General features: G+C 33.7%; 1 protein-coding gene and 1 pseudogene across 1 annotated transcript; both read left to right on the forward strand.

Annotated features, from left to right (window-relative positions):
- Window positions 1-322: 322 nt before the first annotated feature.
- On the forward strand, window positions 323-3,578 carry LOC129303941 (exocyst complex component EXO70A1-like; annotated as a pseudogene).
- An 11,352-nt stretch (window positions 3,579-14,930) lies between these two features.
- LOC129302215 (protein OXIDATIVE STRESS 3 LIKE 4-like) lies at window positions 14,931-16,274 on the forward strand. Its single transcript, XM_054940922.1, has 2 exons — window positions 14,931-15,494; window positions 15,692-16,274. The coding sequence occupies exons 1-2, from the start codon at window positions 15,178-15,180 to the stop codon at window positions 16,125-16,127; spliced, it is 753 nt and encodes a 250-aa protein (XP_054796897.1). The 5' UTR covers window positions 14,931-15,177; the 3' UTR covers window positions 16,128-16,274.
- Window positions 16,275-18,723: the final 2,449 nt, after the last annotated feature.

The following is an 18,723-nucleotide window of genomic DNA, read 5'->3' on the forward strand; positions in this document are numbered from 1 at the left end:
GCAATTGGCATGCCCTTGGCCAAAAATGAAATTAAAACATATTCTCTCCTGTTCTCTCTCTGTAATTTAAAAATATTCATAATAATACTTTATAAATTTATAAACTTTTAAAAATATTTATATATACTTAATCATGATATTATAATAATATTATTTTAATGCTCTTTTTACTTAAAATTATTATTAATAAATTTTTATTTTTAAAATTATTTTATATTTTGAGATAAAAAATATTTTCAAGTTACCGTATTATTTCAAACGCATAGTACCTTTTAATACAGCATTTTAAAGTCCTTTCTTCTCGTTCTCCTTTCCCATTTACTCACAGTTCTTAGGGTTTCTCACTCCTCATTCTCTCTGACTGGAAATCAGATTCAGAATCCAAGCCCTTTCCTCTTTTCTTCCTCATAGTAGCACCTCATTCCCTCATTCAAATTCAACTTGCCGGCTCGACTCCTTCTGCCCCCCTCAGTCAATACCGTTTTTCTTCTTTTTCATGTGAGTTTTCCCTCATTCTTCTCTCCGCCTATTTTTGCTCGATATCGCTTCTTCGTCTGTTTGTTTTTCCTCTTTTTTTTTTTTATTCAAGCCCTGGATTGTTGTGGGCCCATTGCAAGTTTCGTCCCCCCCCCCGGGGTGTTTGCTTTAAGTCTTTGATTTGGTGCGAGCTTGGTGGAGTTGGTGATGCAAAACTCGTACTGCAGCAATCCCGGTTGATTTCAACCCCATTTTCGATTATTCCGATGTGACTTGATGAAAATTACTCGTTGATAAATAAAAGGGAAGAAGAAACCTGTTTTTATTGCTTGACAAGTCTTCGGCTCCCCTTCACCTGAACTGGGGTTACAATTCTAAGAAACATTTTTTTTTCCCTGGATTGGGCTGGGTACGAGTTTTTAAATCTGAATGGCTGATTCAGTGCATGCTAGCAGCGATAGTAAAATTCAGAATTTGATTTCCGCCAAGAAGTCATTGAAGCTTAGCCTAGAGAAGTCAAAGTCCCTAGGGTTAGCTTTAGAGAAGGCTGGCCCTAGATTGGAGGAGATTAGCCAAAGATTGCCTTCTCTTCAATCTGCAGTTCGCCCCATTCGTGCTGACAAGGACGCTCTTGTTGCTGTTGGCGGACATATTAATCGTGCAGTTGGCCCTGCAGCTGCTGTGCTCAAGGTTTTTGATGCCGTTCACGGCCTTGAAAAGTCGCTCCTATCTGAACCGCGTAATGATCTCCCGGGTTATTTGTCAGTGTTGAAGCGCCTCGAAGAGGCACTGAGGTTCTTGGCTGATAACTGTGGATTGGCAATTCAATGGTTGGAGGATATAGTGGAGTACTTGGAAGATAATACTGTTGCTGATGAAGGGTATCTGTCAAATTTGAAGAAGTCGCTACAAAATCTTCGCGAATTGCAAAAGGATGAGGAAAAGGCTCGGCTGGATGGCGGGCTTTTAGAGGCAGCATTGGAAAAACTGGAAAATGAATTCCGCCAGCTATTGACTGAAAACAGTGTTCCACTTCCAATGTCACCATCACCTACGCTTGATGATCAGGCATGCATTGCTCCCTCACCTTTACCAGTATCTATCATTCACAAGTTGCAAGTGATTCTTGGCAGACTGATTGCTAACAATAGACTTGAGAAGTGCATATCAATTTATGTTGAAGTCCGTAGTTCAAACGTTAGAGCAAGCTTGCAGGCTCTCAATCTGGATTACCTTGAGATCTCAATATCTGAATTCAATGATGTGCAGAGCATTGAGGGATATATAGCCCAATGGGGAAAGCATCTAGAGTTTGCAGTGAAGCATTGTTTGAAGCTGAGTATAAACTTTGTAATGATGTGTTTGAGAGGATTGGGTTGGATGTGTGGATGGGCTGCTTTTCAAGGATAGCTGCACAGGCTGGTATACTTGCATTTCTTCAATTTGGGAAAACTGTTACGGAGAGTAAGAAAGATCCCATCAAGCTTTTAAAACTGTTGGACATATTTGCATCTCTGAACAAATTGAGATTGGATTTCAACCGCCTTTTTGGCGGAGCAGCATGTGTTGAAATCCAGAACTTGACTAGGGATCTAATCAAGAGAGTGATTGATGGGGCAGCCGAGATTTTCTGGGAACTTCTGGTCCAGGTAGAGTTACAGAGACAGAATCCCCCTCCTCTTGATGGCAATGTCCCGAGATTGGTGAGTTTCATTACTGATTATTGCAACAAACTTCTAGGGGATGACTATAAGCCAATATTAACCCAAGTTCTTGTCATACACCGGAGTTGGAAGCGCCAGAGCTTTCAAGAGAGACTTCTTGTGCATGAGGTTTTAAACATAATAAAAGCTGTGGAATCGAATTTGGAGACATGGATCAAGGCTTATGATGATCCTAGGCTATCGAACTTCTTTGCTATGAACAGTCACTGGCATCTGTACAAGCACTTGAAAGGAACAAAGCTTGGGGATCTCTTGGGGGATTCTTCGTTGAAAGAACATGAACAGTACAAGGACTATTACTCCACAATTTTCTTGAGGGATAGCTGGGGAAAGCTTCCTGGTCATTTGAGCAGGGAAGGGCTGATTCTGTTCTCAGGAGGGCGTGCTACTGCTCGTGATCTGGTCAAAAAAAGGTTGAAAAAGTTCAATGAAGTTTTTGATGAGATGTATACGAAGCAGTCAAGCTGGGTTATGCCAGAACGAGAGCTAAGAGATAAAACAACCCAGCTTATAGTGCAAGCCGTGGTTCCTGTTTACCGGAGTTACATGCAGAATTATGGTCCCTTGGTTGAGCAAGATCCCAGCTCCTCAAAATATGCAAAATACAGTGTGCAAAAGCTGGAGGAAATGCTTTCATCTCTTTATCAGCCAAAACCTGTGAGACACGCCAGTTTGAAAGGTCGGCAATTTAGTGAGAAATTTGGCAACAGAATGGTGGATCTTCGTCGAACGGCCTCTGCAGTTGTGTAATCGCCTGGTCATAACTTTCAAAAGGTGAAAGAGCATTTATAAATTCCTCTCCTCATAGAATGGCTGGCTGCTGTATATAATATTCCTCTGAGCCCTGCAATGCATCGTTTTGCCCTCCCTTTCTCAGATTCTGAGAAGGAAGCTTCTGAACAGTGCTGTTCAATTGCCTGATGCATTTACATGACCTTGGAACTTTGTTTTCCTTCTGAGAGTACCATAAGTTCTGATTAATAAATAGGGGCCTTTATCAGTCAGGTTCATATATGTTAACACCCAGCTAAAGTGATTTATTTGTCTTCAGCTTCTCCCTTTTAATTTTCTTTGTAGCGGCAGGATCAATGTAATATGCTAGATTTTTATTTATAATTTTTTTAATTTATTATCATACTTGGATTTAGAGGTTCTAGATTAGCAGTGTATTTTTCATCCGCCAGAGTCACCGGGGGAAAGTTGTGAACCAAAAAACAATTATGAGTTGTTTTGTATCTTGTGTTTTTTAATGGATGCCAATTCCGAAAATCAGAAGTATATTGGCAATGAATTACAGGGAGGTTGAGGCCAACTGGCAATGATGGTTAATTTTGTTCTATAATCAAAAGCAGTTGTGGCTTATCGTTCCTTTTCTCATCTTTTGTTTCATCTGCCTGACTTCCCTGCGTCGTCTTCATCAAAGCAGGCTTTTTCTTTTGGTCTATTTTCATGATCGGAAAGGCAACTTAGGGGGGGAGGGGTGGGGAAGGTAAGAGGATCATGTCTTGTCAATTTCAATTCAACCCAACCCAAATATAAATGCAATTCTGAGTCATGCTTAAATATCTGAAAAGATCAGCCACGAAAGATAGGAGTCTAACAATCCTTAAAGCAGAGAATCTTCGATTATTGATGTTCATTGTGCCCCGATGCCAAAGTGATCAATTAGTCAGAGCTAGATGCCCGAAGACCACGAGAGTTCAAGTTTTTTACTCGTTGTGAGCTTTTGTCCACTTCATTTTTCTCCCCATCCTCTTCTCTTCCCAAAATTTTGAACTGATCAGATGAAACTTTCAAGATTTATACTTGTTTGTTTCTTTAAAAAAATTGATATATTAACCGGCAGATATAGCTAGTCTTTTATAATGTGACAACTTAATGTTTAAATTTTCGTTAATGGGTAGTGATAACATTTAATATTTAACTGTATTTTAAACATGATAATTGCCTTTAATAAAAAAAAATAACTATGCACAAAAAAAAAAGCATATTAATAATACTTTTATACAATATAAAATCTAAATTGTTCAGGTCTATTTTGAATGATATGAATAGGAAGAGGAGTGGGGAGAGCAGAGAAATTAAAAGTATTTTTCACCCAGAAAAAAATAACAGCAGCAGCGACAATAACAAGAAGTTTCTTGCGGGAAGAGTAGAGCTGGAATGACGCAATGGCAAATAGGTTTGGCATTGAGATGGAGTCGCAATGATAGGAAGAGGTAGAGAAGGCGGTGGACTGGTGGTTGACACAGCATGGAGGATCCCCAAAAGTTCCATTAATCAATCCAATGTCTGCGTCAAAGTTAAGCCCCGCCCTTCATTGCTCCACTTTAGGCCTTTCATTGCGTCACTTTCTCATCATTCTTAACTTCCCTTTTCTCCTTGTTTGTTTTCTTGTGGGTTAAGTTGTTGAACAATACTCCTCCTCCTATTTACGAGATCAGCAATATTAATTATTGAATCTGGTTTTATTTATAAAATATTTCAATAGTTATTGCGTTTATCTTTTTCATTTTCTTCATATTAAATGTTAAAAATGTTATTGAATATTAAAACATTATGTTTATCTTATTAAAGTATGTAGAGTATACTTAATAGAAATAAAGTTAAAAATTTATTAAATTTTTAAATAGAATTCATGATTTAAATTTTTTCTAAGTTTTGATAAAAAATGATAAAAATAATTTATAAATAAGATAAGATGAAATATATTTAATGACAATGGTAATATTTAATCACACAATATTTAATGATTTTTTATTGAAATCGATTTCTCTCTCATGTATTGTCAAACTTACATCAAACTATTGCAGCGTCCTTACCTCTCCCAATTATTTTTTCCTCTTTCTAATTCTCCCAACCAGCACTTAGCTCATTATCCCAACTCCATTTCCTCTTCCCATCGTTTGGCTTCCAATAATTCATAAAAACGTATAATCAAAATATTTTGTATTGTATAATATAAAATACTTGGATTTAAAAATGTAATATTTTAATTATTGATATAAGATATGAAGAGTGTGTTACATAAAAACTATAACTGTTCAATATTATTTTTTGAAAAGGAAAATGAAAATCAATCTACTAATGTTATATTACAATTTTAGTAGTAATTATTATTTTTAATTTTTAAATTATCATTTTTTAAATTAAATTGTCTTGCATATCTAGCTAAGGAGAATTATCAAAGAGGAACAAAAAAACAACAGGTGAGGATGCTGCCAGTAATTTGGATTAGCCTAAATAAATCCCAAAAAAATTTAGGGCTGGACTTAGGAGTTTTAATTTTTTTTTTTACTTTAAACTTATTCAGGCTGTTTGAATAAACTCAGAGGAATTCAAGTCAAACTGATCCAAAATGAACTTGGTTCAAATATCTAAACTCTTTTTATTATTTCAATAAAATAAGTTAAAATTGACAACCTTCTTTTTTAAGGTAAAAATTGAAATTGATTAAAGAAAAAAAAACAAAATAAAATAGTATTTAACAAATTATGTACTCGGACCAGTCTAATGAGCTTAAGGTATTAGGGACATGCTTGGTTTTATAAAAAATTTTATATGTTGAAGTATTTTAAATTTGATATAAATAAACTGGCCCGATTTGAGACAGCCTGCCTGGAAGAAATTGATTTTAATGAAGCCAACTCCTAAGCTAACAACATAAGAGAAGAATTCAGTTCATGTGTATCACGTTCATAATTCAGTTCCGTGGAAGCCAAGTAGTAAATTCTTTCTACCACGTAGCATACTGGAAAATACTTTTTTTCCCCCTATAGCACGCAGGTCAAAAAGCCTATGTTCTACGTAAAAAAAAAAAAAAAAGTACGTGTGTGACACTGTTCTGATTGCACGGACAAATCACAACCACACCTTGCAGAGCAACAAAATTATCTGTAATACGGCGCAAGTGTTTTTTTTTTTAATTGTAAGGTCACGGAAAAATCGCACAAAAAAATAAAAGTTTACTCATATTTAAAATCATGAAATTTTTACATGCAGCGGCTCATAAAAAATTCTAATATTAAAAATATCATATAAAAATCGATGAGTTAAGAGATTAGTACATCGATTAGCTTCGAGATATAATCAAAGATGATTATTCAATCTCTTATAACAAGATCTCTGATCTTTTTAATAATATCATAATATACAGTGACTCTCAGAGTAGGTATGGCTAATGAGTAATAACGCCTCATCGAATCAGAATAAATATTAATTCTTGATAATTTTATATTCAGCAAAGTTTAAGTCCCTCAAATATTTTCATAAATTCAATTGTTATGTAAAGTAATTACTTTTATCATTTTTAATAATGTCTCACACTATAGTCATTAATATTGATAAAACTATTAATATTAAGTTAGTACATCTGAATTCAGGTGGGCTTCATCTTTTTTCATCTGTGAGGTGCTTTTGTTTAAGTGGTTAATCACAGGGCAAGTGTTTTGCCCATTCGGATTGAAGATTGACTGCTCTGCCTCCTTTTGCCACCTAATAATGCCAATCCCGTTTGCTCTGCACTGAAGCAACGTTTTATAGTCCCTCCATATTTTTTTATATATAAAATATTTTTAATCAAATTACATAAATTACTAAAAAATAATTAATTGATTAATTAAAAGTATAATAATATTTTAATTTTATTTTTAATTATTATAAATAAAAAATAAATATTTTCTTTAAAGTAAGTTAATGAAAATATTTATTTTTTTCTTTTTAATTTAATAAAGATATAATGATTCATTTATTAAAAAATATGCTGACAACATTTTACATTTAGGAATGAAAAAAATTTTAGAAGATATCTTATATATAGGATGGAGAGAGTAATTATTTATGCTTCCAGGGATTTAAAGAAAAAAATATTGAGGCTATCGTTTACGTAAAAAGTCTACATGTTGATGGTTTTTATTCAAAAACAGTTGTACGATTTTCTATTGCTACAGAATTAAATTACGCTAAAGGAAATTCACCATCCCTGATCATTTTGAAAGGGAAATCCTCGAGATCCACATTAAACTTGTTTATGGGCCAACAAGGAAGAGTAGATTGAATCTGCCCAGGATTCAAGCACAGTACATAGCTTTCAAACTGAATATTATATGCGTGTCATGTCTGTATATATATATATAGAGAGAGAGAGAGAGATTTGAACTTTAGCGTAAAAGCAAGAAAGGTTAGTGTTGAGAAGGAGGAAAATAAATAAATGAATAGAGAAAATTGGAGGTTGAAACAAGTTAAGAGGAGCAGGAGAAGAACAGAGGAATGTGGTTGGGGGAGTGAAGAGTAGTGAACATGATTGATGGCAGCCCACCCAGGATTGGAAAAACGTAAAAAGAGAGGCCATCCTCTTCATTCGTTCTTGTTTTTGTATTCATTCATTATTCCTTTCCTTTCCCTTTCTCTTGCTTTTCCACTCTCTCCAACTCTCACTTGTCTTTTGCTGTGTACTTTTTGTGTATGTGTGTGTACTGTGTGCACCTTCCCTTGATCTCTCAAATTATTCGCAATTTGGGTCGGCTTTTACTTCAACTCTCTGTTTCAAGTCTTTGTTTTTTTTCCCCTTGAATTGTAAAAATTAAATTATTTTAGTACAGGAAGGCTTCTGTGTTAGGAACTTGGCTAGGATTCAGTGCTTCGTGAAATTATTATTACAAAGTTAAAATTGGAATAAATAAATTTAAAATAAAATAAATTTGATCTAAACACAATTCAAAATTTAGGATTGTAATTGAAAAAATAAAAAATAATTTTATAAAATATTAAATTTTAACGATTCAAAAATTGATTCAAGCAGTGAAATAAGAAGTGGAGAGAAAAGAAATTCAAAAGAAAAAAAAAAGAAGCCAAGTTCATAAATTAGACCAATTGAGTCTAAAACCATATGAGCTAAGTCCACTCATTACCCGCTTTACTCAAATGTCAACGTCCTTTTCTTTTTGTTTTTTTTTTTTTAAATGTCTCTCCCTTGGTGTGTCGTTGCATTCACGCATCTTGATTCAGTGATTCTTCATTGATTCTCCTCACACAGCCCTTCATTTTTCGCGCTGTCTATTCTTATTCCATCACTCTCACATATAATAATATTTGTCTCCTCAAAATTTGGCTCTTCTATCACAATATTTTTGAAATAATATTTGCATTAAATATTGGTCTTGAAACTTGATTATACCAATACTCGATACATGGCTTTGGAAATTTTTTAGTCCATTCAGGATGATAACATGGTATGAAATCAGTTTTGAGTTTTTTTCATTAAAGCAAATATAATAATAAATCTAGATGTAATTTTTTTTAAAAAAAATAACTGATGGATCAGGATGAATGAATTGAATATAGTATACAGAGAAATAGTATGAAAATGATAATAGGAAGAGGAAATGAAGAGATATGCCATGGTGGGGATGAACCACTCATCAGATTTGACCCGAAATCTCTCTTTCTTTCAATCGCATGATGTCTCTCAGAATAATTCAGAGCATCTCATTTTAGTATTCTCCGTTTGGAATATCTGTCTCCCAATGAAGCAAAAGTCCACCCACACATGCATGACATTAAATTCATTTTATTGTGAAATAATAATTAAATGAAACCACTTCAAACTTATCTCCAGGTATTTATTGATTAATTTATTGATCCCCTGCTTTGCCAACTGGGAATTCTGAATTAAGTGGATCAGCTTTAGTTGAGTACTGTTCAACTCGGCTATCCGCATCCATCTGCTACGTCCACAAATACTTTTCGCCTCCATCCAAATTATAAAATATTTTTAAATAAAATTTTATTTATTAATAAATTTTATTAAATATATTTAATAATCTTATCTTTTTACAATAAAAATATAAATCTTTAAAATACTCATAATTTAAATATTAAAAAAAAAATAAAAATTAATTATAAAAGAGAAAGGATCATATTAAAATTATTATATTTAATAAAATCTTAATTTATTAAAAATATTTTATATTTTGGAATGAAATTTTTTTTAAAGTACTTTATAATTTAGGACAGATATAGTATAATTAATTGGCTTTATTAATTATCAAGACCACCCATCTGTACCAACGCTGTATTTAGTTTAATGTGCATGTCTTTTCTGCTTTAATTTTGTTTTAAGTTTTGTTGAAATGTTGATGTCAATGCTTAATGGTAATTACTATAAGCCTTATCCAGTTAACGTGCTAGCATCTAACCAGAAAGTTTTTTTTTTCCAGGACAGTACCTAACCAGAAAGTCAAATCACTTCGCCTTCCACAATAATTCGATGTTCTTTTATTTTAATCCGTCTAGTTTTAAATGTAACAAATAAATAACTAGTTCACCAAGATTTAAAAAAAGAAAAGCTGTCCTTCTTAGATTTGTTATGAATTAAAAAAAATGTTTTCTATAAACGCCCTTGATGTAATGTGTAAACTTCTACTTATATTTAGTGATTCCCAATCATTATTCTCGATTCAATTAGTCTGATCAAAATAATATAATTGCTGAACAATACATAAGTTTTCTATTTCCTATCATCTGCGTTACACAAGTTTTCTAAGATTTTCTTTTATATGTGCGTGTGTATATAAGAGGGATGTAATTTAAATAAACTAGTTATTTCCCATGCATTAAAAGATGTGAAGATGTGAACAATATTCAGGAAAAAAAAAAAAAGCGATGCGAAGTCTAAGTTATACGGTTCGAAAAAAAAAATCACAAAAATTCTGAAACTGAGAAAAAAAAAATTGTTCAGAGCTTGTAAATATTACATTTCTCTAAATTTTATACTCTATAATATTCACATTCATTAACTGATGAGTTACGTTCAAATATTATCAGTCTTGATTGCATATAATTCTTCAAGTGATTTTTTTTTGCATATACATAAATTCAAATCCAAGACCTTGAACTTGGATGGTCAAATTTTTTACTAAGATGATTGCTTGTTATCCATTACAAAGAACAACGGACTCGATTGTCACGTTCAAAAAATATCATGTGGGAGGATAAAGGGTGTTCAAAATTTTATTGTGAGAATTGCATGGTCCTTGGTGCTAGCTGGAAGAAGCAAGTGGGGTACTTAAGGGCACAGTCATAATGATACAATGTAATTTAAATCACACATGCTTACCACATTCGATGCTTCCTTCAGATTAAATTCAACGTCTTGTCTCCAGCAATTTTCCTTTAGATTCTGAATTGTATGGATTTTTTTTTTAAAATGATCAAAGAATGTAATTTATATCAAAATTGAAATTATGATATATGTTTTATCCGATTCAACGCTGGGCTTGTGGCCACATCATATCGGCGGATTTTAATTGGGATCCGAAAAGCTATTTGCTCATGTAATTAAGAGCTCAATCAGGTGTTGAACGAATTTCAGTTATTACGTTAATCGCTATTTATATTATCAATATTCAATGTAGGAGGATGTCAAAAAATCAATAGAAAATGACGATATTGATGTTTTTTTTTTAACCCAGTGATAAAATTATAAATTGAGTTGTGACAAAAAAGTATGAGCTGATGAGTTATCAAAATACGGCACGCAATACATAATAATTCGACTTAGAAAAACCATAAAAAACGTTTATATTTTTAATATTGAAGTTAAAATACATGAGAATATAGGAAAATTAGAATTGGTTACGTGTGGTAAATGCGCGTGCAGTGTGGCCCATCGACAAGTAAGACGTTACAAGTTGGAGGCGAGGAAAGAGGAGCTTCCGATTCCGGATAAGCCACACACAAACATGCGAGCATTGATCTTTTAGTTTCGTCTCTTGTGTTGTGACTTGTGTGATTTTAACCTAAAACAAACCTTTTTTTTTTAATCTTTAACATTACAAGGTAAAGTTAGAACAATTAACATATATTTTTTTTAAATTTTACTCACTGTTTACTTACCATGGTTTGCATTTTCAAGCAATAATTTATTATGATATTAATTGTAAATGAGAACAAAATTAAAAAAATTACCTATTATTTTTAAATAAATACAGAGTTAGTTAGCATGACAATAAACACAGTATCCTTTGCATGTTAGCTATAGCGGCTGGTGGTTAGTGTCATTGGAGTGAAATCATTTAAAAGTGTGGTTCAAACAGTGGAGCAACAGATCAGGTGAATGAATAGAGCGGACGAAAAGGAGTGTGAAAAATGCGAAGAGGATAAGGGTGAGTCAGAATAATAATTGATGAAAGGAAAGAGAAACAGTCTCAGAAGAGAAGGCAATTAATGGATAAAAGAGGATAAGGCAGATTAAAGAGGGTGGAGAGCGAGGAGGGGGCAGGTAGGAGTTTTAGTTACGAAACCTGCGGGTGGATCACAACATCAGCGGTTGTTTTTTTTTTTTAAAAAAAAAAAACCTCAAAATGTGATAACGCCAGAAAAGCGAAAGAAATAAGCAGCAATGGCCTGAAAGCAAAGAAACAAGTAATAAACAGACCGATAGAGAAAAGATCGGCCAATTTGGTTGTCATCATGCTCCACCGAGCTAGCCTCACCGCCGGAGTTTCTCAAATTCTCGGGATGCAGTGAACAAGAGGGAAGGTGATGCTGTTTTCACCCGTTGCCAGCATCAGCTGCCAAAGAAACAGCAATGCAGTTTTCTTCCCTTACAAGAAGAGAAAATTTGACAGGTGGTTTCCACCATGTTTGATGCACATGTTAATCTCCATTGACAGTTGTCACTGCTAAAACTTTTTTTTATCATTTCATATAATCAAAAATGTTATTTCTTTAATGATATAGTTCGAAAGTTCGAATTAATCTATGATATTGATTATTTTTTAAACATGCTATAGGAGTGATTGATGGTACTTGCATGCCATGTGTAATTAATGTTGTTGGTCAAATTAAATTTATTGAAAAAAAAAATATGCAATACATAATATTACACTTGTATGTGACTGTGATATGTGTTTTTTATTTTTGTCATTGAAGGATGGGAAGTTACAGCTCAGAGCATTTTTTATAATGTCATATCAATTATTCTAATGAATTTTTTACATCCATCTCCATGCATACTTCATGAACTCGTTGGTTATTATTGCATTGCTTCATTGTTAATCAAACTTACAATATTTTTTTATTTAATAGTTAAATATTATTTGATTGATTATGATTATCCAACACTAAATGAATATTTTGGTCCACACTATTATAAACATTGTTGCCTTCCAAATTTTGGGCGAGTTGTAAGATTTATAAACAATAGCAAAATCCTTAATTATTATCATTCAAGTTTGAGATGAATTGTAGAAAATGAGTTATGAAGTGTGAAAAAATATGTTTGTAATTATACAAAAAATGCCTAAATTTAGATATAAAACATAAATTAAAATTGTTTGTGCAACGATGGCATTACATAACTCTATCAAGAGAAATTCAATTACTAATGAGCAATTTATATGAGCCGAAAATGAAAGTATAAATGTCCACGAGCAAGATGCTAATAGGCACCCTTATCAAATCTGTTTGGATAGTTAAGGCAGACACATCATATTCGTGATATTATTATAGATCAACTTGTGGATTATATCAATTGAATATTTTAATACTTTATGAATTTATTTTAACTTTTCGTAATTGAATATTTAAAATTTTTAACCTATTGATTGTAATGTTAAATTTAATAGTCTTATCATTAGATATTTTAACTAGTTTTCGAATCAAATCATCTAAATAAATTTTAATTTATCTAATTATTTTTTTAAAAAAATATGTCCAAACATTAATCACGTCATATTTATTGACTTTTTTTTCTAATATCAATTTACTAATTTTAGTTGAAGTTATAATTTTTTTTAATATCTAAACAAATATTCTCTCTATTTAAAAATATAAGGTATTTTTAATCAAATTTTATCTTTTAATAAAGTAATTACTTACTTTCAACTAACTCTATCTTTTTATATTTATCCCTATTAAATACTATATAATAAATATAAAGTTATTATTAATAGGGGCACTTTTGAAAAAAGATAATGATTATATTTTGAAAGATTTAAAAATATCTTATATTTTTAAACACCTAATTTCTCAAAAAATACATTACAGTTTTAAAATACAATAATCATTGATTTTTAAGTCATCTATTCTTGATAATTATCCAGAACTCCAGCCACCGATCGACCACTGAAGACCTTCCGACTTGAGTTTTATTCTCCATGAGGGCCATAAGCTCGTTACATAAAAAATAATGCCAAGAGAGGATCTAAGGATTCGTTTGATTCTCTTTCCTCTCCAGACTCTTAAAACAGTTCTATGGAATAAGTTTTCAAAACGAGTGTTGGAAGCTAAAAAAAAAAAAAAAGCTTGTTTAAATTATTATTTTGAAAAACCTATCTAAATTGGTTAATAACATGTGAAAGAATAATTTATTTTATTAATATAACTATTATTAGTAAAAACATTATATTTTATGTGCCTGTTTGGTTTTTGCTTCCATTTTTTATTTTTCAAATCTGTCTTGCAAGGAATTTTATTAATATCTTCACTTAGGTGTTGATGGGTCCGGTGAATTATCAAGGAATTGCTATATGTTGGGGAGTCTTTCGAGACGCTTGAGGTAATTGAATCCTAGTTTTTCAAAATAAACTCAGATATATTTCCCTTATTGTAGTTGAACTATCTACATTATATTTGGGTCTTATACTTGCTAAGCAAAATCACATAAAAAAATCCAATGTCATTTTGGCTTACTGAAAGCTATCCATTGATAATAGATTGGTAAGGGATTGAACCATCCTTTGTGTTTATATATTATTAAGATACAAAAATTGATTTTCTCAATTAGTGAAGTGCAAATTTTTTATTACAACTAAAAAAATATAAAGGTAGCTGATTGCTTGATTTAAAATGCGCATTACATTAATGCTGAATTATGTATTTTGAATGAACCTATTGATGAATGCATAGCCTATTTGTGAGCTGATCAGCAGTGTATGAGTAACTAAGATTTGCACCTTCAGGCTTGTCTTTCAATTTTGAACCAAAAAAAAAAAAGTGCTTTGCAAGTAGTGTTTAAAATTGTTTTTCGAAACAAACTAAGATGAAGATATCTTTGATTGCATCAATTTAAAAATACTTTTAAAGTTAAAAAATAACTTAATAGTAATGATTGTAAGTAATTAATGATGATGATAAACGTGCCAAGACTACCATATTTTCAATAATAAAATTAGTGACATATTATAGTTGTTCTTTCAAAAAAAAAAATAAAAAAAAAAATAAACCAAACAGACTCTACATCTCTTTTCTTAAATTTTGTAAAAAAAAAAAAAAACAAAACGTCTAAAGCATGTATAGCTTTTAATTCTCTAAAACAATTTAACTTTTGTGCTTTTTAGAATGGATAATAAAAAACAAAATTTCAAAAAAAATTTTTTCAAAACAAAAAAACTATTATGAAAATAAGTAATCAATCCCACATTAAGATTTCTACATAATTTGACCATCTTGTGATTTGTTTCCCGTGACTCTGCCCATTAAAATCCAACATTAAGCAAAATAAAAAAAATTACTTACAAATTAATTAAAAAAATTGAATTTTAGTCCAGACCTGAGACGGTCTCAAAACTGAATAAATAAATAGTACAAACACATAAAAAGAGAATGAAAAATCAAAAATCACATTTGGTCTCAGTCTCGTTCCTGTCAAGCCGCGTTCTTATCTACGTACATTTCCTTCCTCTCTCTTGTTTCTCTTTCCTTCCCCTCCCTCCCTCTCGCACTTCATTTATTACTCCGTGTTTGTTCCTCTCTTATTTAAACCAAACGCCAGCCTCCCTGTGCCTCTCTCCCTTCATCTCTCTCTCCCTCTCTGCTCTCGTAAATGAACATGTTCACGCTCTCTCGCTCTTCACTCCTCCATTCATGACAACAAACCCCATCGCCTGGAAACCCAACCGACGGAGACGACGCACCGGCCAAGGCTAGTCCCACCCCTCTGCTTCTTTCCTTTTCCTTCTCTCACTCTCCTCTCATGGAGGTTTTGGTGGGTCCTACCTTCACCATCGACGTTTCCTCATCCTCCCCTCCTTCTCCGCCGTCTTACCCAAGAGACCACCTTCCCACCTCCGACCCCGACGACCATACCGTTCCTTCTTGCCTCTCGGCGTGCCCCGCCTCCTTGGACGCCGAGTCCTCCGAGAGCTCCTCGTCTATCGGAACCCCCGACGATAGCGACAACGATCTGTCCTTTAGCAAGGACGGCGACGCCCGTGAAGACGAGGAGGAGGTGCAGAGCAAGTTCCATGGCCTGGGATCTCTTGATGCGTTAGAAGACTCGCTTCCTATCAAGTTAGTACCCTCTTTTTCTCTCTGTCCTATTCTTCGCCGATTTGATTCGCGTTTTATGGAATCTGATGTGCCTTGTCTCAGATTCCGATGCTCTGGTTAACAAGGTTTTACTTGATCCTTTTAGTTTCTGGGTTTCAATTTCCAGATCCATCGTCTGAAAGAATATTATATCGGATTTTCATTTGGATTGGTTTCAGGAGGGGATTGTCCAGCCATTTCGATGGTAAATCGAAGTCATTCTCCGATTTATCTCAAATCACCAACGTCAAAGACTTGAAGAAACAGGAGAATCCCTTCAACAAGAGAAGGCGGCTTCTAATCGCGTCCAAGCTGTGCAGAAGATCGGGTTTCTACAGCTGGTCCAACCCAAAATCCATGCCTCTCCTGCCCGTGGAGGAAGATGAAGACGACGTCTACGAAGAAGAAAAAGCCAGAGAAGTTCCGTCCCCAGCGTCCTCGTCACCGCACGAAAACAAACACGAAAATCCGGTTCAGCTTCGACAGAGCAGAGTCCCGGAATCTTATGCCGCTAGGATGAGGCTCAGACTCGGAAGCATGAAGGCCAGGAGTTTCTCTCTAGCAGATCTGCAAGAACATGACGAAGAAAACGACGACGACGAAGGCTATGATTAATTTTAAACATTTCATCCTATAGCTTTCATTCTTGGTATTCTTTCTTTGTTGCTGGTGGTGGTGATGCGGATGATGATCATGTTGTTACTAAATAAAAATTACAGGATAAAAGTGTGAAATATATATATTAGAAATCTTATCTTGCTATGTGGGTTGAAAAAGTTTTAATTTATCTCAAAAGTATATTCTGTGCATACCCTCAGAGGTGCCTGTCAAAGTATAAAGGAGGACTGGCTATGGCGTTATTGTTGCCCATATTTATAATTGGAGTGTTGAGGTGGATGGATATGGATATGATATTCAAAGCTGAAGGAAGAAGAGAGAAGAAAGCGAATACAGATTTGAATTGTTAGATGGATTACTGGGCCAGTGGGATTGAGGGGTTAGGTTTGTGTGCATGTGTGGGCATCAAGATTTAGACAGAAGGAAGCATCGTCAGTATTCAAAAACGTATCTTCGGACAAATCTTATCTTATCTTTTAGGACCCTTGATATTTGTGAAAGGAGAAGACTTCATATTCATTTCTGTTTTCTAAATTTATTTTTACCTGCACCTAGTGGCCCTCTTGTCTCTACTCCCAGAAATCCAATCCAATCCAATTTGAAGGGTTCTTCGGTCCTTTTCTTTATTTTAATCAATGAACTATAAAATCCATCCCGGATTCTTTCAGTTACTGAACAATGCCATCGCCTTTACTGTATAACATGGGTCAACCTGACATTTCAAGGATGATGTTTCTTTCTTTTCTTTTTTTTTTAAATAAAAAATAAATAAATATAGTGTGTTCTTGTTCGGCCCTTTGTTGATCATTTTGGAGGTGGTCCTCACCATCAAGGCGGATATGTGTTTTTGTATCACACGCTGATTGCGATTCCAATCTTTTTATGTCTGGACTGTTGTGTGAATTTATTGTACTTCTTGATCAACCTTCCAGCTCAACTCAAAAGTTGTTGCGTCGTAAAGCCTAAATAGAAACAGAAGGCCTGAGTATAAGCATGGTTATTAATATCTTCAAGATTAATTTAAACCGTCCAAGCTAAAACTATACCCGTTGTTTTGGGTGCATTTTAGATTTTGTTAAGTCAGTACTTGTATTTGATTTGTTTCGATATTTTGATTTCATCGCTCAGTTGACCTGGTCAAAGCTATTATCATGATGCTAATGGCATTGGTATTATTTAAGACAGCATCAACGGTATCAATCCGATCAGATTAGAGCGTTGCTTGCATTGTGGATTCTCGTGAATGCAAGACCGTGTTGGGTGGCGGGTAGGGATCTGAAAAAGAAAAGGCAAATGGAATGCTTCACAAATTCCTGTTTGGTAGCTGCTAGTTGGGAAACCTAACATGACGCGTTTCACTCCTCATGCTCTATCCCAGAATTTAGCGTACGTATTTTGTTATAGCTCTTTCAAATAATAATAATAATAATAATAATCACATGCTAATATTGTTTTACAATAATACTTTTATTTAAATATAAGTCATACAAGTGATTCATCCGTACTAGTTTGGGCCTTTTTAAGTAATTTCAGCTCAAATTGGAGCGAAGCTCAGGAAGTTGAATACAAGGTCTAAAAAATAAATGAAAAAACAAAATGATGTTTTTGAGATTCCATTTCACTTGTAATATACGATGAAGACATGAACCTTTTAACAAGATGTAAATGTTAGCTTTTCTTTTAATGGTTGGAAGAATCATTTGCGTCTTTTAAAGGGTCTATGAGTCCGTGTAAGAGTTGTTGGGGAGTCTAGAAGATGTGGAAAATTCAATTCTTCTTATCCAAATGGAAAATGTGCGGAAGTTGGGAGTGAACAAGACGCAGAATTTTTATGTGAACAAGTGCGAGGTCGTCATTTATGTATTGAATTGACGAATAAGGCCCTGGTTTGAACTTCAAAACGACAAGTCTAACCTTGTCTTTCGAACCTGCGATGCGACTCCATTGACTATTCCTATACTCATCACGGCCAACACGTCCGCCACAATTGCTTGCCTTAATTCTCAAATTCAAATTTCCCAATCGTTTTTCCTCTTTTTTTTTTTTAATGTGGCAGACTCTTGGAATTTTCAACACGTGTATTTTCATTTTATTCGTGCACGATCATCACCTTTCGCATGCCATGCGTTGAAGAAAAATATGTCCAGAATCTGCAACCTAATGGTAAAATATAAAACTGGCGTTTGAATTAATTAATAATAGAATATATTAGGTGGTAAAGGTATACCAACAGAAGATTTAATTGCATCACCAGGAGGCGGAATTCTATGATATATATATTTTTTTTTGGTAGAAAGAATTCTATGATTTATTTGGGGTATATATAATTATCTCGATTTTTTTTTGATCCACCAAACAGAAAAGTTATGCTGGCCCATGTTTGCAGCTATCATGTTTTTTTTTTTTTTACTTGATGAGCTGGGCATGGGCTCCCGTTTGATGTCGCCCAAATTGTGTAGAGAGTATCACACGTGACAAAACAAACGGAAGTACGCGGGGAAAGAAGATTCTCGACACGGGATATAATAAAAGACAGCGTGAAGAACTTCTGGCAACTCAACAACGGCGCGAACATTTTGGCGAGAAAAGAATA

This window comes from Prosopis cineraria, unplaced genomic scaffold (genome assembly GCF_029017545.1).
Source record: "Prosopis cineraria cultivar Desert tree isolate PC_DT_omini unplaced genomic scaffold, ASM2901754v1 PC2, whole genome shotgun sequence".
NCBI classification, from domain to species: Eukaryota; Viridiplantae; Streptophyta; class Magnoliopsida; order Fabales; family Fabaceae; genus Prosopis; species Prosopis cineraria.